The following is a 23,686-nucleotide window of genomic DNA, read 5'->3' as shown; positions in this document are numbered from 1 at the left end:
TAAAAAAAAACGCGCATGGCAGCTACAACAAACCACACAAATACGAGGGTCATCCACAAAATAAGGTTACAAGATTTAAGTACGATCGAAAAATGCTTTTATTGAATTGAAATTCATAAGTATATTAAACTATTTTTCAACATAATCGCCGTCGAGATCGAGACATTTCTGTAGTCGGGTCACCAGTTTTTGTATGCCAGTGTCATAGAAATCCGCTGCCAGCTGTTTCAGGTGTTTCTTGGACTTCAAATCTGTTATACTTTTAAAATACTCCATACTTTTATCATTGTTTTGTATAAAAAAAATACCAATCTTTTATATCAAAGAGTTCACCTTATTAGGTAATAGGAATTAATGTATATGTAGAAATATTCTGTATTAAGGGCCCTTTTGACGATCCGCCCTGGTATTTCAGACTGTAACCTTCGTATTCATATTCATTTAAAACTTTTTTTTTAATATGTGTAATAACTTATCGTCCCAAACCGGTTCTGTCCAATATTGTGTTTGTATTCTAATTCAAATGTGCATGCTTTTATACCTTTTAATTATTATGAATTGGGTTGAATTTATTTCTATCCTTACTCTAATGAGACTAGATTGTGAAACTGAAATTATTGTAATGAATTACGCTTACCATTAATTACTATTTAAAAATATTTATTTAAAGATATAAACATATTATTATACGGAAATGTTACTTTAATGAAATATATTAATTGACTAAGAAAAATGTTTTTACTATTAAGCTCCCCCCTTCCATTCATAATTGCTATTGACCATGTATAAGGAACCAATTAATGCATATCGGATGTTTTTGCCGTAAGTACCTTAAAATTTTGAGACTTAAGTCAATTTTACCAAATTATTAACATTTTAGAACTCACTAAAATGAAACGAGGGGAGAATATCTTAAAAAAACATAACGAAAAAGAATATGAAGAGGTGTGTTTTTTTTATACAGCCCTTTCCTGCCCATGGTATTAAGAAACCATGTTCAAGAAGTTTTCAAGAAGTCGGATGTTTCATTATACAGATTTGGTTAGGAGTCAAATAAGACGAAATGTATATTTTTATTATTCTTTTATACTCGTTTTATAACAATGGGACTCACAGGTCCCCTCGGAAAGTAAGGAAATGATATTCATTCATACAATTCTTCTTATTGCAGCACAAGTATCTACACTTTACAATGTGAACATGATGAGTGTGACCTCGCCTTTATTTTCTTTAAATTTCATGTTTCACATCAACCTCTTTTCTTTTCAGATGTATTCTTCTGTTTTCTAAGGCCTTGGCAAATGTCATTATTATTGCCATTATTGGTCTTTATTCTTCCTACAGGACATTCAGATCTGAAGTTGTGGGTAGTGATTTGTGCTTTCCAGTTTGTATTTTATCGTCAATCTTTGCAGCAAAAGATCTATACGTTTCCAACACAGATAGGGTTCTATTCTAAATTTTCTGGCTTGGGTAAAGAAGATTTCTACTGTATGTAAGGCTGGGATGATAGAATTAGGAATACCTAGGTCTAGTCTAGTCTAGGATTTTTATTTTTTGCATGTGAATGATTGGGGTGATTAAACGTAAAAAGTTACGTATATTATTATAATAGAAAACTGTTTGAAAAACGAATACGGCTTGGTCAATTCAACTAAATTAAGTGTTTGGGTAATGGGTCGCAGTTTTGTTCTAAATGAAAACCATCATGTTTGATTTAACGCGTTTGTATTTATTATACCTAATTTGACGTTTAATCATCATTGTGGTCAAATATGTATATCAATAAAAGCGTAGTCGCAAATCTTCTATACCCCCGCGAGAAGATTTAGAGTAGCACCCCATTATGTAGAACACAGACAGGCGAGTAGGAATGTATCGCTCCTACGCATTTTTTCTGCCAAAAATGTCTCATGGATGAAATTCGGAAGAAATCACAAAATTAATATGTAAACACGACTCCTTGCAGCGTATTTATTGCCCAACTTACAGGGACGAACAGTGCAGAGAAAGCGCCGCGGAGGCGATTGTAGCTGGTATGGAAATGCCGGGTTTCACTATTTAAAAAAAAAAATAGTTCATCCTCCAACAATCCCAATACATTTAGTATGACTTATTTTTTTAGTTTTCGGGGACTCGCTCGTAACGCGCATCGTCGTGTAAATATTTTCGCAGGACAATATTGTCTTCTCTATTGTATTGTTCTCGTGTAAGCCTTGCGGAATTATAAGTATGTAGTGGGCTGATAACTTAGCATGACTTACAATTCCAGTTAGGAAGGAAAGGGACACATTTATTTCGATGATACTAAGAAGAATTCGCATAAAATTTCGAGATTGTTATGTATAAAAAATATAATGATTTTATTATAACTATGGTCCATGAAAACACCAGCTTCAAATAAATAGGTACTGAAAGTATTAAAACATATTATTTAGTAACAGCCTAATAATCTCTTAAAAAATATCTTGTGTTTTGACATCAATAATGACAGTGACGTCATCTGACGTTTATCATAAATAAATAAAATATAAAATTTATTTTTGTTTTTCCGAGGGCGGCTGGACGTTGTCAAGATGATAACGAAACTAAACAAATCATTTTGTATGTATCGCACGTAACCGGAGCACAGAATGTGTAAATACATAATAAAATGGAATCTAACGATACCGGAACTTCTCCCGGAGCCGTCAAAGAGAAATTATCTTTGCGCAAGCGATTGTTAATTAAAAAGTCCACTAAGGTCGGTTGTACGGTGGATGATAATTATTCTGAGAAGTCGGTAGCAGATGTCGATTTCAATAAATCTGCTAAAAACCACTTCCTGTCAAAGCGTGCGAACGAAAATGGTGAACGGACCTACTCCTCAGATTCCGAAGCCACAACTAGCACAAGCACACAGGGTACCCGAATGCCTGTTAGCACATCGGTGTTTCTAAAATCCGCCCAAAGTTCTATTCAATCACCACCGCGACCAAAGAGTATGATAGAGAATAATGCACTTTACAAAGATATATCTGGGAGCGAAAAATACCTCGATAGATTTCCAGAACACAGCCGGTTATCGCCAATTAACAAGTCCATTGAAGTACTAAAGAAACCTCATATTTATAAAGCACACAGTGATCCAAATTGTGATACTAATGTTAATATTTACAATGGAATTAGATCTCCCGTATCTGTATGCTATGATGACGGTGATTTACAGAGACGGATATCTTCCAGTTTATCAGAAATGCAACATTCCTCTGATGAGCTGGTCATGTCAGACTATGAAGTTGTTGACAAATTGTTGAATGAAAGCGGAAGAAATTCGTCTATGCAAAGCGTTGATGGGTAAGTTTTTTATTTAATATCTATAAATAATAATAAATAACATAAATAAAGTTATAATTATTATTTACTCTAGCAGCATTAAGCTGATTATGTACATCTAATCTAGTGTATTTTTGATATACAAAATATAAAAGGAAAATATTATAAATTTATGTATTCGTTCAGGCGGCTTTTATTTTATTTAGGCAAACAGGCCCAGGTTATTTATAAATAAATTAATATAACATTAAAAAATACATAAAAGTCCAATTACAGGCTCTTCTTTCATTATTACCACATTTAAAATTGTCAAACACAAACATTATCTACTTAGTAACTTTCAACAAATCATAAATAAAGACAAAGCACAGGATAAATTATTGATGTGTCGTGGGTAAATACAAATAATCAATTAAATTTAACACAAACAACTTGGTCCTATGTAAACATCAATACTAATTTTGAATTTTATTCATAAATATCTCAGTACATTAATACATCATAATTACAAGTGTTGAATGAAAAAGTAACCCTTTTCATTTCTTTTGAATAAAAATTACAAATCCACCAACTTACCAATGAACGCATTCATAGTTGCAAGAATATATATACATATAATATGTATTTTATTATTTAAAAAAAAATATATTAAACAGTAGAACTCCAATTATCCAAATCAATTGGGGCTAGACCCCATTTGGATAATAAAATATTCGAATAGTTGAATTTTTCCCCCCAAAAAAACTATATATTAATTAATTACTGTATGTATGTTGAAAATAAAAATTAATGATTGAAAATGAAAAATTAGCTTTTAATTTATTAAATGAAAATGCAGCACTTTAACATGTTAAGTACTGTAAATAAAAGTCCTTGCTTGCTGAACATCTCGGTCAAAGTAAGCTGTTTGACTGTCATCATCCGTTTCGGGCAGCCAAGTCGTTATTTTGCGAATCGCAGTACGTTTCCATCTTTAATTAACGTAATGTTTTTTTTCTGAAATTCTGAAAGCGATTCGGATAGTCGGAGTTTGGATAATTGGAGTTCTACAGTAATTGGTTTTTGAACATATTAACTGAGCGTGTACCAATCACTATCCTGGGAAGGCTATTCCGTTGCTCTGAAAGTTCTTCCTGGGGTTCGATGTGAAAGATGTAGTGCTTTTTCTTGATAGTGTTATCAATTTGTAAAACAGTAGTGTGTCGATAAAAAACAAGTATTTTATTATTATATTAGTATATCATTATAAACATTGAATTTAATATTTTTTTGAATAAATATAAATGGTACCATTTCTCATAGGAATCTTGAAAAACTGCATAGAAGTCAAAGGGTTAAGTAACAATCTAAATATTTTTTTAAAATGTTGATTAGTTGATAAATACTCTTATGATGATTAACTTTATGAGTTTTGTAAATCATAAAAACTTTACGGTATAACTATTATGTACTAACTATCCATGCGCCCTGTAGCTGCAATGTATGTAATAATCTAGCTCTTATCTGAATATTGTATTCAAATCCTCGCCAACAACCACTTTACTATCAACAGGGGCTGGAATTCCAACTGTCCATACGCTCTGTAGATGCATATAATTAACAATAAACAGATGTTATTGTACAGTGCCCATCGAGTGATTTAAATAAAAATGGTGCTATTAATTAATTATCCTAACCAATGATAATAATGATATAAATTAACTTTTGAAAAATGAGTTCTAGAGTAGTCGAAAATGTTCAAAATTTATGGAACAAATTGGAAAGGTCTTTAAATTTGTACATGTTATAAAATTGTAATAATTTATTGATTGATTTAATACATTTTTGTAATTATTAATTTTAGCACCAGATCACGAGATACTAACTTGTCCCATACTCCGAGGTCCGGAAGCACAGACAGTCTTGCGAGGAATTCTCTTTTAGCTGCAAAAGTACTGCGCTTGATTCCAACTCAAAAAGCCCGCGAAAGGTAGTTTTATTTACATTTATCTTGGAATTTTACTTGTATATTTATCTATAAATCCCTATTGAATGGTTTAACCTTACCCTTACTGTCCTAAAAACCCCCGCGCATTATGGTGCTGTGTAGTCACTACACATAAAAAAAATAAGAGATTTAAAAAGGGAAAAATGGAATATTTATAGGAAATGGCTTTAATTAACCATAATTTAATTCAAAGATGATAATATTTCAAATCTAACTGCTGAAAACATGAAAAAACCATTGGGTACTGCTAACGACTCGGGCGAAACATGCACCGGGCCAACTTCCCGAGAGCTACTAAGTAGCTAGTACTGAACTACGTGACTGGACATGTAGTGGACGTGTGTAACGCCAGGTGTTATTGGTATACCGTTAGTATACTTTTGATGATATTTGTAATTTATCCCCGATTTCCGATAAAATGCTTTTTTTGTGTCTAATGAGTACTTATTATTTAATAACAAATTATTTCAGTCGATATGTAAATGTTTGATGGAGGAATACTGAAAATCTAAACCCAATATTTATTATATTTATAAACATATTATAGTTATTAGACGCAATGTGTACTAGCTACACATCACCGGGGAGGGAGGGTTAAAGGCCTAGCAGATTTACTTTGCTACATTACCATGAATATTATTCAATAAATACATAATAAGAAAATTCTACTCCAGCAGAATCTAAAAATAGAAAAATACTTTAAATGTTAGTAAATAATTGTATATAACCACTCACTGACTTTTCTATATCTACTGGTTTCGAGATGTACTTGCCTCTTTGTCAGAATACTATGCAAATCGCACTATATACCTTCACCATCGTAGTTGCACAAAACCAACATGCTGATAGGATACATGCTTTTAGTAGCTGCGTTGTTTAGAAATTTATTAATAACACCGAAGAAGAGAACTTGTTAATCTTTTTAAAAATAACTTATAGTAAAATATACTTTAAATATCCAATACACTTTAACCTAGATTTTCTCGGTCACTGTTATCAATAAATGGTATGTTTTTTATGTACCTGTGTACAATGATCTTCTTTCCACCCCTATTGCAGGGGCCATCTTCGGGGTAAACTAATGTTAATTTTAATCCAATATAAACTATTTTTATACAGAAATTTTCTACATGGGAGATTAGCATCCAACTCATTATTGGGAGCTGCAGAACTAGAGCGAGTATTTCCTAATCGAGAAGTGGAAATATTTGTTGGTACCTGGAACATGAATGGACAAACTCCACCAAAGTAAATATTACAACATATTTCATAGGAACATTTATAATACTCTGCTAAATAAATTATTTATCATTAACAACTAACAATTAAAACACTTCATTTTAAACCGCTTTTTATTTATTCGATTACCGATGGGTTTCGGGCCTACAGATGGTTCTTTATCTAGGCATAATGGAGGATTGAATTTAAATCCTACTTCATAATTTTTACAGCCTCTTAAGTCTGGTGAAGTGGAGGATTGGACTATAGGAAATGTTGTTTTTTTCTTACTATTTATCCTTTTTTTATTTCTAAGTTGTCAAATTTTAATATTTAATTTTCGGCATGTAGAACCTTTAATAGTGTCTTTATTAAAATTATGATTACTTTATATCAGATGATTTGCAAATTCGTAAAAATGATTATCATTTAGGCACCTTACGTGTTTAGTAATTAAATAAATAAAAAGTGGTTAAAAACAAAGTTATTTTTATTTTGATTCTTTAATGAATAACTGCCGAGTTAATGCTTCAAATATAAATTTGAAATTATTTATCCTTTTGTGTTTTCTAGTGAGCTAAATGATTTTCTGTTCCCAACTGGCATTAAAAATGTTCCCGATATATTAGCTATCGGTACTCAAGAGTCTGTTTCTGAAAGAGTTGAATGGGAAATTTGTATACAAGAATCACTTGGTCCTTCACATCTACTTCTTCATTCTTCTACACTAGGTAATTAAATATAAATTATTCCAAGCTATTGGATGTATGTTAGTGATAAAAACCTGGGTTGTAAAATAAGGGTACCAAATTTTTATGAAATAAGGTTTAAATTTCATCCTATTACTAGCAGAGAGTTTGAAAACAAAATGTTTATTTAAATTTGTGAGGAATGTAGGTATATTGTTGGTGACAACAAGATATCTACAGTCGTCTGCATACCCATATATCCTGGCACGGCCATTCTAGATTTGTTTCTCCTAAAAACCAGTCACTTAGAGCCAGTTTACCAGTAATATAATAAACTAGTATAATTATAATAATAAAAATACGTACATACATAGTTTTATTCCACTATTATTTATAAATTTTTACCAGTGAACGGGTTTCGTCGTGACCGACATCGTCAGACTGGTCACGACGAAACCCGGTCACTCGTAAAAATTTATAAATAAAAGTAGAATAAAACTAAATATGTATTTTTATTATTATAATTAAAATGCAGTTCCACCAAGAAATGTCAGTAGAAAAACTCAAAATACTAAACTAGTATAAAGTTTTACAGCGTTATTATTATGATCTTTCCAACCACCTGAATACATAACAAAATTTAACGATGCTGCTTTGTAATTGTTTAAAATACCAATTTTATATACAAGGTACATTCAGAAAATAAGTTCCGTTTGACAGGTTAAAGAAAACAAGTACATATTCAGAAAAAAAAATATTGTGAAGAAATCTTTGTACCTTAAACTAAAAATATCTATAATTTTCAGGAACTCTTCATTTATCCGTATTTATCCGCCGCGATCTCATTTGGTTTTGTTCGCTGCCAGAAGATGCCAGTATATCAGTAAGACCCGGCACTGCATTCCGCACGAAGGGAGCCGTTGCGATATCCTTTGCCCTTTTTGGCACCACATTTCTGTTTGTGACCGCCCACCTGACTGCCCACCAAGAGAAGGTGAAGGAAAGAGTTCACGATATAAAGAAGATCATCCGCGCTTTGGACTTGCCTAAAAATCTGCCAATAAAACACAAGAATAAAGGTATTTCGAAAATTGATTGACAACAAAAATACAAAAACCCTATATTTTGAGTGAAGTTTTTTGCGAATGGTATTAATGTTTGAACATCCGTATTTCTTCCATCTGTTGATTTTTGTGATGTTAAATATTTGAAGCTTGTCTGTGTCCGGGCGGATGAAGAACGCATTTCTGTGTGTGAAATGAGGGTATCAGAAGAAAACTTAGAAATCTCCACTAAAAACGGAAAATTAGTTATTGATGCCAAAATAAACTATACATAAAAACCTACCTGCCTAAATAATAGCGTAATTCAAAACTGTCTCTAAATCTTGCAAAAACAGATTTCAATTATACAATTTGACACCGCAAACTTAGCATTCTCCGTTGAGTTGGTGAAGCATAATTAGAAATCTCGCAAATTCTTTTTTCAAAGTTTTTCGCAAATATCTCAGTAACTAATTATCTACGTTTGCTTCTAATACCCTCAAATAGAACCAGAACTTTCAGGAAAAATCCTGAAAAAGATTATTGAGTGAAGATAGGTCTGGTCCGCCTTGTAGTGCAGTGGTTGGTGCATTCACTCAACATGCTGGAAGAGTAGACATGAAGTCCATGGACAGGTACCTGAATCATATGACTGATCACCTTACCTTTATAATAATAATATTTGGCTGATTTATATAACGCCATTTTTGTGAAAAATCACCTCAAGGGCACTTTACAATTGTATACTTAAACTTACCTTCTAACTAAGCTAAAGTGACATTATATTTTCTGATTTAAAATTGAGGGTATGATAATCCAAAGAAGTGAGATTTTAATTGGGATCTGAACTGACTAAGACTGTCGATGATTCGTAAGTTTGAAGGAAATCAGTTCCAGGCAGAGGGGCTGGCAACGGCAAAAGCACGATCTTCGAATCTAGTACTTGGGGAGTGCCGGATTTCGACAAGTTTTCCTCTGCCTGAATCTAATGCTGATCTAAGAGTAGATTTTCTTTGCCATGTATTTTCCCTAATATAAAGCTCCGATAGGTACCTTGGAGCCATTTCATGAAGGGATTTGAATACTGTCCAGCAAAGCTTGTATTTTATTCTCTTTGGGTTTTTAAACCAGTGCAAATCTCAAAGATGTTGTAAGATGTGAGAATACTTTTTTACTCCCTTAATAAGCCTTGCTGCTGCATTGAAAACAGATTGAAGTTTCTGAGATATGTTGCATTTGGTTTTCCAATTCAGATAGGGAAATAATGATGATGTTGAAAAACTGTTATAGTGTTCATGGATATTTTTTAAATATTCTTGTCTCTAATTTTTAAAATTATTTTTATTATTTATTCGGATAACCAACAACTACATTTATCATATATAAAAAACATTACAAATAATCCAATTAAAGGTTTTTTACAAGTAGCACCACAGTAAGTTAAAACATATTCTCTTACATAAAATAAACAATGATTTAAATCCAAAAATAATGTGCTTTGTTATTTCTCTTATTATTGTTGTTTTTATTTTTAAGCGAGCAGCTTAAAGCGGATGTGTTTAAATCTATTTTAAGGAAAGTTAGTTTACTTATTTATTTAGTTTCGGTTCACAAACATTAAAAGATATCAATACACTACAACATCTCAACACATACAATTATCTGGCGTTTAACTTTTTTCCAAAACAAATCTAGCTCATTTTGTGACTAGATATTTTATGACCAACTCTTGTGGCAGCTTTTTCTAACCATCAAAAGCCCTGGTGTTCAAGAAATGCTTCCATGGATGTGTAGGTTGACTCTGGTTTTCTCCAGTTTGAGACTATGGCCTTAAAGTCAAGCATCTTGTATTAGTTTGAACATGGAATCCAAATTTGGGCAGCTATAGTGACTGTTTAGTATTTTATATATGTCTCTATCGAGTCAACCCTTTCTCGCCATTCTTGCAGCGATGTGAGACTTGATAAAATAACATTAAAAAAATAGTTGCATTTAAAATATTTTACATATTCTAGATGTTACCAGTAATTTTGATGTGGTGATGTGGTGTGGAGATTTAAACTTCCGACTGACAGAAGACAGAGCGTCTGTACTGCGCGGCCTGGCAGGTCCCAACGGGAAGCATCCCCTGGGGATCCACAAGGTCCCGAGTACCACAGAGATATTACCCAATGTGTTTCCCTCCCTCCTGCGCGCAGATCAGCTGTCGGCGGTATTAGCCGGCGGCACTATACTCAGGGGTTTTAGAGAAGCGCCAATTCACTTCCCTCCTACTTACAAGGTTAGTATTATAATTAAACTTGTTTTAAAAATATTTATTTAGTTCATATTTTTGGCCAGAATTATAAGGCTGGTGAATATTTTTCACAATCTTGATTATTTTGGCGTGACATTAACATATTTTGTATTTTTTTTTTAAACACAATACTGTCGTTCAAACTACTGCAGGATGGATTCATTTACCCTTATTAAAGCAGTGGCTACAAATGCTGAGACCTCCATAAGGACCTAAATATAATAGATTTTGTTTTATGTCTTTTCTGTAATCCTTTTAATCATTTTTATTTCATTTCCATTTGTTTATTTTTATTAATTTTAATTGTTATTTTTAAACAGCATTTTTTGTTACTTTCTTTAAATATGTTAGTTTGTCTGTCTGTCAGAAGATTTTGGTCACCAGTCTGAAGATGTCGGTCACGACGAAACCCGGTCACTGGTAAAAAAATTATAAAATAATAAACTATAAAGTATTTTTATTATTATAATATGTTAGTTATTTTTATAGGTATTATTTTATGAAGCTAAAATATGTTCTTTTTGGTTTTTTTTTTTTTTTTTTGCACGATAATACAGGAGGTCCAATTACAGTGGTGAATTACAGGCTTGAGAAAAAACATTTTTTAATTTTTGTGTTCTCACCGGGAATCGAACCCGGAACCTTCCGTGAGTCAAGCGTCTTGACCACTACACCACGGAGGCCGGCATGTATTACTTTTTTTATATTAACGATGATGTTCCCTCATTGGGGAGGGAGACATTTTATGTAATTTTAAAACATGCCTTACTAACCATAATTAAATTATAATCTCAAATACATATTAACATAATAAAAACACATAAAATTTTCAAACAAAAACACTTTCCTACCTATTTGACCCGTCCATACACATCCCACCTCCATTATATGTTTCTTAATAGCAATTTTATAATGATAGTATTTACTAATTGTCCTTATGGACAATGGAAGTAGGTTGTACATTTTAATGGAGAAGTAGACCAATTCTCTTTGACTGAAAGTTGTATTTATTTTTGATATCTTTGCATTTCTGAAATAACTCCGCGTGTGACGTCAGAGGTTCTTCTCTGTCAGTTCTTCCGGTTGGTTCATTTACGATAAGCAAATCAGATATCCTTTACAGCTCTCATATCATATGAACCAGTGACGTCGTTCTAAGTAGTGCATTTTTATTAAAATATTTTTCATTCTTTTTTTTAAACATTTTAAAGAAACTTTGCCGTACAATTTAATGTTCTAATTTGTACCGCATGCAAGAAAACAATTTCCCAAAGGGCTGAAGTTCCTCGTTCCATCAAAAATGTAAAATAAATAACATAAATCCAATTATTAATTAACATTTTTTTTAAATGAAATATTTGCATTATTAAAAAAAAGTTTATCGTGTTATTTCACATCGTTATTGCCGATTCAATAAATAATATACTATAATAATAATATAAATAAATAATATAATTACACTCGGAAATGTTGTAGATAACCGAATCTAATAACCATTATCAAAGTTATTTGTTGATATTTCTAGATTAAATTTCATAGTTAATATTTTTGAATCCTTAAATTTATTTTATTTTTCTTTATGAGCATCGAAACATCTTCAAAAAGTTACACACTTGTAGATGCTGTAAATGGCGTAAGCGCTTAGTAATTATTTTTAAGGTTTTTTATATTTTTTGTTAATCAAACTAAGCCAATTTTTTTTATGTATCGTATTATAATTGCTATGGTTTTTTTAAGTTTTGCGATTTCTAAGTCACAAGTTCTCGTCGGTGTGTTTTTCTGACATTCAAAAGTAGAACTCCGTAGCGTTAAAATACATTAAACATTGAAATAAATGACTACTGGAAACCAGAAATCTATCACAACATTTAACGATGCACTGATTGATTTTAAAGAACTTGTGAAGTAGTTTGTTTTTATTAACCCTTTCCTCGTGTTAAAATTTTACATATTTTATTTATTAGTTTAAACACTCATTTTACATATTTTATCGATTAGTTTAAACAATAATTTTGCTATTAACCATGAATATAGATACTATACTTGATGAATACTTCAGCTACTAACCTTTTTGATAATAAATTACTCACATATGCTATGAGAACTGCGTAGTAGTGCTGTCATAGGCGCTCACAGAAGTATGTGAGCACCGCGGTGAATGAGTTAAAATATATTTTTTCATTAATTTTCAAGAAACTTTGCCATACAATTGAATGCTCTTATTTTTACCGCTGTAAACATTTTTTATATGCAATTTCCCGTAGCACTGTACTTCCTCATTTAATGAAAATAATATTTGCAGAAATATATGCGTATTTCTTATTTATCAGTGTGGAATAAAAATACCAGTTCTGTGTGTAAAAAAGAACCAGAAAAAGTGTTATCGATTTGATATCTACTTGGTTGTTAACATTCTGAAAAAGAAAATTGAGTAAAGATTGGTATGCCTCGTGATGTAGCATGTTTGTATACCATTCATGAGGTTTAAGGTTCGATTCCTCGTTAGGCTAATATTATAAATTATTGCTTATGCACTACAATTAGTGTACCACCAATCGATCAGTGCCCTTTCCACCTTCAGGTGTCTATTAAATACATAATTGTGATGAATTGGTTATAAATTTGATTTAAGCTTATTCCAACTATATTGGCCTTAAATTATTGTTAATATTAATAGTTTTTAATCTATTAATATAATATTTCTATTATATATATTTTTACTACCTACTGAGGATTTAACAGGAGAAAATAATAATTCCGAGGATATTGCATAGTAGAAGTATCTGTATAAAAAATAATTAAATAAAAAGTAACACATGGTCACGAACACATTGCGAAATAGTTAGTTTTTATTGGTTTTTTGATGTACTATTAAATGCTTACTTCAATTTCTAGGCGTAAGAAAACATTTTTGATATCCAATTTTCCGTATCACTGAACTTCCTCACTATCATATTTTTACATAATTTTTAAATTATTCTTATATTTTTTAGTATGATCCTGGTACCCAAAGGTTCGATACATCCAGTAAGCAACGTGCTCCAGCATATACTGATCGTATTCTCTTCAAATCGAGGAGCCATATTCAGTCTTCTTCTACTCTATCCGGTAAGATTTTTTTTTTCTTGTTTTTAAATAAGTAGAACATTTTAAACCTTTCTTTGCAAAATGCCATTATATTCGTTTTAACCATGGCAGCTGCGTGACTAAAAAGCTGTTTATTTGTTTATTATTAATTATTTATTAATATTATTTTTATAAACTTTTTCATGCAACCAATTTTGTGAATTTTGATAAAAAAACAATTTATAACTCTAAACTTTTTTCAACTTAATTTTTTTATTCATTTAAAATTTCAAGTACAAAAATAAATGTACTTTGGCGGGCTTATTGCCAAAAACAATATCTTCCAGCCTACCAAAAAACAGACTGGTCAATAGAAAAATTGGTCCCAATTTGTACATTAAATTTATACAACTATTCATTTTCAAATTACAGCTTTTAATTTATTGATAAAAATGTTTATGCAATATGCATTATCTATATGATGAGGAATGTAGGATCAGGTGATGAGTTGGAAGGGGACAGGAAGAGGATCAAGGAAAGAAAAGGAATTGAAAAAATAGATAAAAAATTAAGGGAGATTTGGATTCTTAGGTAAGGTGTATTTTTTAGAGAAGAGGTAGCTTATTTCGAAGCCTGTTACCTTTTTTCTGTGCAACTATCCCTTTATCTGATATTTCACCATGTTTTTTGTATCTCCATTCATTAGTAATATATCTATTCCGATATGCAGGTCTGCGCAGGGCCAGCCATATTCCAACGGCAGAATCCTTTTCCTCTGTAAAGTGTTTGGCTTATGATTCTGTGCCATCAATTTGCTCCAGTGACCACAAACCAGTTTGGGCTCTCTTCACAGCGTCATTAAGACCCGGTACTGATATGTAAGTTAGCTCATACTATATTCTTTAACAATACTTTTTTTTCAATAAATATTTTCTTTGCTAAATGCATTTTGATGTAGCGTAGCAGTTATAAATCGGAGAAGTATCAACTAGTGTTTAATATTGTAAAATGAGAGTATTTTCTTATTGCAGTGTTCCGTTGGCAGCTGGTCTATTTAACAGAGAAGTTTATTTAGAAGGAATAAAGAGAAGGGCCGCCATGTTAGATCACCAACCCGGAACATCAGCCATATGCAGCATTCAGTAGGTCTCTGTCACTATATTTTCATAAAACCATTCTGTCAAAACAGAAGAAGACTTTTAAAATAATTCCTCTCTAAGACCTGTCAGTGTGAGCATTAGTAATAGTTACTAATGAGAAACAAAATGATTCAAATTTATAAAAACTATTCCTTTATTTAGACTTTTTTTTCATTTGTTGCTATTATTTTTAACTCTCACTCAAACAACCGAAAAGTGAGTTATTTCTCGATGTTAAAGTATATGTTTCTTTTACAAAGTATGAATTTTCTTTTAGTAAATTTGTCATTATTTTGCTCTAAAAAGTAGTATTTTTACTGATTTTATGTTTTTGAATATTTTGATTTTTCCTGGGTGCGTTATATTTAAATTAAAAATCTTTGTTACTGTATTATGATGGTACCATTTTCTAAAAGGAAAAGCTTGATATATTTTATCTCAATTTTATTAACAATCTAGTCAAGAGTTTGTGTTTTCATAATTATTAAACTATTCATTGTTAAGAGTATGAATATTTTTAATATGCTTGTATTTTTATCAAAATAATTTTAGCATTATTCATGATTACAAATATTTTTCAACAAAATAATGCAGATGTATGCGTACTTTCATATTGCATACCAGAAATATAGAAATTCAACCATTCCTTAATCTTCGTCCATTACTTAAATCATAAAATATATCATTATTTATTTACATCAATGAAATTAATATCAATTTACACTTGAGTGTAATTAGCAAAAAATTTGAAGTAGTTACCTATTTTTATTTTACTATTTTAAATTTCACCCCGATTACCTCCAATGTTAATACTAAAATAAATTTAGGCGATAAGTTATTATGTTGTAAACATTAGTATAAAGGCAGAGTCACTTTTATATATTAAGAGTAAGTATACTACATAATGTCATTTCCATAATAAAATTATTGAGATAAATAATTATTTTACCATTTTGAACATATCAGTTTAGTTATGTTTGTAATTTATTTTTGCTGTACAAAAAATACTAGTCATGAAATACCAAAGGATAGATTAGTTTGCAATTTTAGGTATACAAATCAGAAAGCTTGAGAAAATTTATTGTTGATTTGCATAGAATTATTTGGTGTTTGTTATTTAACAAATATATATTAAAATCAGCATTAATGTCCATTGCCATTTGGTATACAGGTGATTATAAAATAATTGATAGTGGTGACGAAAATGAATATTTAGTTCAAAAGTGAAATTAATACTTTACAAAAAAATGTTTTTAATAGTAATCTAAATAATCAGGGGTAAAGTATGAGTAAATGTTAGATTATAAAAGAAAGGTGTCGGCCATTTTGGCAAGTTGGCATTTATGTGTCAAAAACTTAGTACATTTTATACTTGTATTTTTTTCAATCACAAAATGTATTCAAATTTTACATACAACATTTCGGTAAATAAATTAATAAAAGATGGAATAAATCATACATTGATAAGTAAAGTGTAAAACTCCTTTGTATTAGATGTATAACTTTGCTTCCGCCGTTTTTTTTCCGAAATTTGAGGCCGTATTGTAAAACAAACTGGTTATACATTTATGATTCAAAGTATTTTCCATCGCTGGCCACTACTCCCATCTTTCGGGCAGCGTACGAATCCTACGTTGAAAAAACTGGTCATCTTTTAAAGCTTCCCACTAATCTATTTAATTTTTTTACTTCTTCATAAGGCTGAAAGTGCTGGTCAGCCAGGCCATGTGTTATTGATTGAAACAAGTGATAGTCTGAGGGAGCAACATCTGAAGAATACGGCGGTATGTCTTGATCACTTTTGCAACATGGGGTCAAGCATTGTTATGCTGCAAAATCACTTTATCGTGTCTCTCGTTGTATTGCGGCAGTTTGTCTTTCAATGTTTGGCTCAATCACATTCATTTCATTCAGTAACGATCGCTTGTGATTGTTTCACTCGGTTTTAATAGCTCATAATACACTACACCTAGAGCAGGTCCCACCAAATACAGAGCATGACCTTAGAACTGTGAATATTCGGGTTGGCCATCGACATGGAAGCATGGCTGGGTAATCCCCAAGATTTTCTGCGCTTGGGGTTATTGTAATGGACCCATTTTTTGTCCCCAGTCACAATGCGATGCAGAAATCCCTTGTCCCCGTCGTTGCCTTTCAAGCAACTGTTTACAAGCAAATAAACTCTGTTCAATTTCCTTGCTTTTGAATCATTCCCATAGTTTTGAGGCATTTTGAAATTGCTTGTTGAGTCACTAAGATCGTGCTATTTTTTCTCGACTTTGACACGAGTCTTCATCAAATAACGCCTCCAATTCTGCATCTTTGAAAATCTTCTCTATTCCACCACTATGGCGGTTTTCAATGTGAAAATCACAGTTCTTGAAGCCTTGAAACTACTCACGACACATTCTTTCCCTAATAGTGGCCCACCGTAGAGCATTTGATGAGCCTCAGCCGCAGATTTCTTCATATTTATGCAGAAAATTAAAACCTTCTGCAAATGACGACAATTTGGCTTGTAAACTGTCATTTTAAATCGAGAATAAATTTATGATGCAGGCACAAATCGACTCATATTTCTATGAGGTTATGTTGACAGATGCCCAAGTTTATTGCATGACGTGTATGATCTATTTATTTCGACCACCACTTACCGTTAAAGTCTACATGAAAATGGCGGAAGCAAAGTTGTACACCTAATATATGACATTAACTTTGTCAAAATTATTAAGTACTTTATTATATTATTCCCTATGTTTACAAATACATAGTTAGTGCCTAATTAATCCAAATACAAACTGTTTAATCTACGTAGACCCCTTCAATGTGTAGTGATCACAATGATAATTATCTAGGTGTATGTTTATTATGTGTGCATTACTGTTTTATGGTTTGGCTAAAGTGTGAAGTTTCTTAATACATTATGGTGATAATGGTGCCTCTATTTGGAATTGTTATTATACTTGCGATGGAAACGTCCAGACCTGGAGGATAGTCAAAAGATTTTCTTCTAGAAATGTCTATTTCTAAGTGGTGCTGTTCTATTTTGAATGTTAATTATTGAAACTATTTATTTTTCAAACAAATGTATTTTTAATGAAAATACCCTTGAATGTTATTTGAACTTAAGTACACATACATAATAGGAAATTTTCTTAAACCACTTTTGAATATTAGAAATTCTATGTTTAAACTTAACATATCATTAATTGCGTTAAAAACAGTATTATTGGCTATTATATTTATGTGTAAAATAATATTATTTTGTATTTTATATGTATTAAAGAAGGTTTTATTTACGAGCTTTTTTGTGACTATCTAATAGAACATTAATTTTAGTACTTACTCTTAGACTTGCGTGTATTAAGTTTTCTTTAAAAACAATATGCTCTTAACTTAAATTTCAGTGGCATATTACTAAAAATCTATAAAAGCATAACATTATTTTTGGTTAAAAAAGATTTTCATTTTGCAGTAGCATAATATGTATTGGTTCTCTATAACTTCTAGTGTTTACTAAAGTAACTTAACATTGTTTTTTTGTGCAATTTAAATACAAAAACAAAAAATCTCATGTTACTTGCTTAACTTGATTCATCAGCCATTTGTAAGGAAGAGATTGGAAGACTATATTCTTCTTTACTTTGTAGGCTCAAGTGGAACATTAGTTCTATTAAAACAGTTGTAAACATGTTTCAATGTCAATTCTGTTGACATTTAGGGCTGGTATTTTTTTTTTCAATGATTCTACCATGTTTTAGAAATTAAGAAAATGTATTGAAAATAACTAGACAATACATGATAAGCTTAAGAATTTAGATGATTGCTACTTACTTATTTATCTCCCAAATTTGAATTATAAAATTACGTGAAACCTAATTTTAATATGAATCTATTACTATATTTGGCGAATGATAGGCAACTTTGCAATAATATCTGTGATTTCCATACCAGAATCAAAACTTGTACAAATATTAAGTAATTGCCTTCCTAATTATTAAGAAAATGTATTTTAATAAAATTCAATCACTTCAAGTGGATAAAATATCTTCTCGCATGTAGAAAATGTTTTGGTAAATATAAAATTACTTAGTATCTACTACCCTTATGGTGCTTTTAAAATACTGGGATCTTTTGCATATTGCATTATGATGTAAACATTCCATTTTTGTCTATTTATTTAAAAATTACTTCTTTTCTATGGTTGGTTAGATGATCAGTGTTACCAACCCTACAAAGGTTTTCTCATATAAAATTTGCAATTGAGGGAATAACACTAAAATATTCCTAGGTTATAGAAATAATCAAGAATGACCAAAAAAGGTTACCAGCGTAAATTGTTTTTTTTTTCCAACCTCCCCTCTACCAATGATCTACTGATTTTTTGTCTCTGGTTACTGAATTTTTACTTGATGGGGGTTGGCAACAATGTAGATGATATTAATATTTAAAATGACATTCTAATTTTTTTTTAAATAAATAGGTACCTAACACCTTTTACTAATGTATCGATTCATCCCAAGAATAAAGTGACGACTACAATGCTTAATATATTTTGAGATATTAATAATGTGCATCCAACATAGCTAGCTCAATAAATACATCACTTGATTGGCAATTAGAACTTTGGTTTGAATTCCAGAGCAGAGTTAGTTTTCTTGTAATGTCATTAATTAATTTTGTAAAAAAGTTACCTGTGTATGACAGGTAAAGATCGGTTTATTATTGAAATTTATAAATATATAGCTACATTTATCATTTTAAAAAAGTCGGCTTAAGATAAAACAATATTCTGCTATTTTCACTGACCCAAGTGCAAAAATCGTTGTTCTGGTCATAGAATAAAATAAATGTATGTAAATCCTAGTAATACTTAATAAAATTAAATCAATTGTCATTCTGCCTTATATTATCAATTACACAATATGGAAATATATACATCTGAAGTTTCCGATTTCTTTTAACAATAAAGTCTTGGAGTTTAGTACAAAAAATGACTTATTTTGGAACAATACAAGTTTATCAGATTTGCGTATCTCGAGATCATTAATTCAACTGCGTTTTAAATTTATGAGTAATTTTGAGCTTTTTATGTGATTAAAAGTACAGTACCATTTTTATAAAATAAGAATATCTTCGTAAAATAAATAATATAGGATATCAATGAACTTCCTGTAAAGAGTGTAGATCATTTTTAAGAATGGTCAATTGTGAATTATAATAACAATCATTATTCAAATATGAATCAAACTATACTAGTTTCATGTTTTCGTCTCAAGAAACAAATTCCATGTCTAGAATCAAGGATTAAAATTTCAGTATAAAATAGTCTGTTGTGTTTTATTAGGAATGTTTTAGGTATTTTTGTGCAATATGGCTTTCAAAATATAAATGTTATTTGTTTTCTAGTCATTTAATTTTTAGTGTTGTAAATCATAAACTCACATTCCTTTTAAAACAATTTAGTTTAATATTTAGTATTCTATTATATTAATATATTTCTATTAAAAAGCTGGTTTAGTGCGTTTAAACTAGAAGTGATTGGACTCTTTTTATCATCTGTTAATAAATGGCTCTGCTCACACCATTGCCAGTTTGTACATGACTAAAATGCGATTATCTCAGTGCCACGTGTTTGTGGGTTACGTCACTTCTGCGTTGACCACCTCATTTATATTCTCTGAATTCAGTTAAATTTTAGCATAATGATATATAAATCTCATAGCATTGCATAAAATATAATGTTTATGTCATAAAATATATCCATGATGCGTTAATCAAAAAAATTGTATGTGTCACCATCGTGTTCTGAAAAGTTCAAAGATTTTTTAAATTGTCTTTGGATACAAATTCCGACATAAAAGCTGTGTGGATCTATACTTTTAATTGATAAACAGTGTATGTAGATTTAGTGTGTCAATTTTGTACCATTACTATTAATGTTTATCTAAAAAAAAAACTTTATGTCAAAGAAAAGTAGAAAACAGTGAAAATCGAAGATAAAACTGGGTTTAATGCTAGCAGCACCAAATTGTCAGTGACTTGTGTTGTGATTGTTTATGACAAGGTCGTGACCATAGAATTATAATATACCAGGAGGCGCGTAGAGCCAAGTTTGCTTACATCGCACTGTGTCCAAAAGTTTCCCAATTCCTCCCCCTGCACGACATCCCGCATGGGCGTATGCATGAAGTGGCCGCGTAATGTTGCCAGACCGCAAACAATATATTATAAAACAAATATAAATTAATTTTGTGTTATGTTACGTTGTTTTACCACAAAAAATATTTTACTGACGGAACTATAAAAAAATACAACTACTTTTATTAGGCAAACGTTAAAAAACATTAAAAAATCATTTAGTGATTAAGTAAATTAATACCATTAATATTATAATAAGGCTTATTAATAGAAAGCCGGGTAAAAAATTAGACTATCCTGGCAATACTAACAAAGTGTCTACCTTATTTTAAAAATATATTTGTACTCCTGTATTTAGCCTTACGTGTTATGTACAAGGCTAAGGTACTTGGAAAAAATCGTTTTTATTTGTCTTGGAAATGGGATGTTCGATCACTGATTTTGGTTTATTACCTTTATGAGTCCAATCACCATTGTTGCAAAGTCCAAGAACAATGGCGCATGATAACTACTTTTAACGACAGTGTGGATATCTGTTCAAGATATTCCATCTTTCCTGCATTCTGCTTCAAGATGTTTTATTTCACAATCTGACAGACGGTAAAATAATTGAATTCTTAAATAATATTATTTGTGAATTCGCTACTTACACATGAAATGTTATCCCAACCTGTTCCCATTTAATTCCAGCAGTATTTGGACCAGCATAATTGAATTTAAATAGGCAGTTGCGTGCTAAGCAACGTCTACAGAGTAAATAATGGCCAAAACATAAAACTACTCATTCATAAGTAGTTTAGTCGGCTTCTGTACACGGTTTCTGGACTATTATAATTCTATGGTCGTGGCATTTTATTTCAGTATTAAAAAAAGTGATGAATCAGTTTCTATTTTCTCTATCTCTATTTTCCTTTTTTCTGAGTTTGATGCAGAATAACAATTTAAAATTAAGTTGAGATGTGTGTTTATTACAAATATAATAATACATATCTTTGTGCCTTTCCAAGTTCATAATTTTGCACCCCAAATAAATTTAATCTGTACCACAAATGGTGATTAAAATGATAAAATAATTGTTTTATTAGTTGACACACTAGTTAGATAGTGAGAGTTTACATAGTCACCGGTAAGATTTATTTATTAGACAATGAGATTTCAGTTAAGAAATACATTATATAGTTTCACTATACGTTTCATGTTTTCTGTTAAGTATGAATAGAAAAACAACAAGTCCCTTTCATATGTTTTTAAAAAAATTGACTAATTTACAATGACTTACCCTTTGTTAAGGTAAAATTGCAAAAAAACAGTAACATTTCAAAGGTATCTTTACAAAACACAATGTGATTATTATTGATTTTCTACGCCTAAGAATATGTTTATGTGTGCCCTATTTCAAGATATAAATAAAAAAAATATTTATGTATAATTTTTTCAATGTGATTTTCCTCAAGCCACAAGCCTCAAGCAAGCAAAGTAATTGGGCCTTCTGGGCTGTTGTGGTACAAAAAAAAACAATAATAAATAAAATACAATCTAAAATGGTTTTCATTAAAATTAAATTATCACTTTTTTTCCAGTATTTAACTGACATCCGCCCTTTATCCCCGGCATGCATTATATTTTCTTGTTCAATTATCCTAGAAAGTAGAGCCTTTATGTCAAATTGTATTTAACAGAAATGTAGATCATGTGAATTGTCGTCAGATGCCATTATTGGTCTAAAATGCATAAAAAATTACATTCACCTTTTCAATCTAAATCAATTTACATACCCTGTTGTACCCTTCAAATGTAAAAGAGATTAAAACCTGATAATTGGAGAATATTTGTCAATAAACATCCTTTAAATTTGATGAAAAACAAATTACATATTTTTAGTATCTTTTTTAAGTCATCAGCATCAATATAGGTGTAAAACTTTGCTTTCGCGATCATTATCAAATGTAATTAATGCGTTTGAGCCGCGCATTGAAAGATAAATGGTCGCAATACAATGAGATATATGATAAAGTGATTTTGCAGCCTGACAATACTTGACCCCATGTTGCAAAAGTGGTCAAGAAATACTTAGAAACGTTGAAATGGGAACTCCTACCCCACCCGCTGTATTCTCCAGACGTTGCTCCCTCTGACTTATCACTTGTTTCGATCAACGGCACACGGCCTGGCTGACCAGCACTTCCGGTCATATGAAAAAGTAAAAAAATGGATTGATTCGTGGACCGCTTCAATGACCAGTTGTTTGAATGCGAGATTCGTACGGAGAAAGTAATGGCCATCGATGGACAATACTTTGAATCATAAATGTATAGCCAGTTTTTTATAATAAAGCCTCGAATTTTTTTGAAAAAAAACACTGGAAGCAATGTTGTACACCAAAAACAAAAGTCCATTTTGTTTTCAATCTCTGGGCACCTTATACTAATACATACTAGTCATTATTTGCTGTGCAAATTTTAATTATTTTAGTTAGGATGTAATTAAATTGCAAAGTTAACAATTATTTGAATGTTTGCACAAGGATAAAATCTTGTAATAGTTTCTTATATCTTATTTGTATTGAGTTCTAATAAAATAATACAAGCTGTCTCGAAAATATCTATTTTTCTTACATTCTGGAGTCTACAATGTAGTGGAGTCTGTGTAGAAAGTTGTAATAAATTGATTATTTAAAGAAATTATTAGTTTTATTTCCGTCCTTACAAATGAATGAAGAATATGTATACATATTAGTGAGATGCTTTTTTTAGGATAAAAAGTAGCCTTGGACACTTGTTAGTTCTTTGGCT

At 30.9% G+C, this 23,686-nt stretch overlaps 1 protein-coding gene across 3 annotated transcripts; it reads left to right on the top strand.

The window, feature by feature from the left end:
- Positions 1 to 37: 37 nt before the first annotated feature.
- INPP5E (Inositol-3-phosphate synthase) lies at positions 38 to 23,575 on the top strand. Of its 3 annotated transcripts, none has more exons than XR_015821925.1 (10): positions 38 to 3,336; positions 5,159 to 5,284; positions 6,422 to 6,550; positions 7,094 to 7,251; positions 8,016 to 8,288; positions 10,268 to 10,533; positions 13,542 to 13,656; positions 14,345 to 14,492; positions 14,646 to 21,494; positions 22,920 to 23,575. XR_015821925.1 is itself a non-coding variant. In XM_088223970.1 (9 exons), the coding sequence occupies exons 1-9, from the start codon at positions 2,654 to 2,656 to the stop codon at positions 14,758 to 14,760; spliced, it is 2,013 nt and encodes a 670-aa protein (XP_088080096.1). In that variant the 5' UTR covers positions 38 to 2,653; the 3' UTR covers positions 14,761 to 23,575. The 3 variants fall into 3 exon arrangements, 1 of the variants encoding a protein (XP_088080096.1); XR_015821926.1 differs by having other exon boundaries at positions 21,588 to 23,575; XM_088223970.1 differs by having other exon boundaries at positions 14,646 to 23,575.
- The last annotated feature ends 111 nt before the right edge of the window (positions 23,576 to 23,686 follow it).

The sequence above is a fragment of the Micrasema longulum genome, unplaced genomic scaffold, assembly GCF_059751315.1.
Source record: "Micrasema longulum isolate JH-2025_06_02 unplaced genomic scaffold, ASM5975131v1 h1tg000260l, whole genome shotgun sequence".
NCBI classification, from domain to species: Eukaryota; Metazoa; Arthropoda; class Insecta; order Trichoptera; family Brachycentridae; genus Micrasema; species Micrasema longulum.
The sequence above is the reverse complement of the archived record's forward strand: the minus strand, read 5'-3'. Positions and strand labels throughout refer to the sequence as shown.

Bases quoted from the DNA above. Each gene is read 5' to 3' on its own strand.
- INPP5E (XM_088223970.1), top strand. From the start codon at position 2,654: ATGGAATCTAACGATACCGGAACTTCTCCCGGAGCCGTCAAAGAGAAA. The intron at 10,534-13,541 runs GTTAGTATTATA...TATATTTTTTAG, and splicing joins ACTTCCCTCCTACTTACAAG to TATGATCCTGGTACCCAAAG. The intron at 13,657-14,344 runs GTAAGATTTTTT...TCCGATATGCAG, and splicing joins GTCTTCTTCTACTCTATCCG to GTCTGCGCAGGGCCAGCCAT.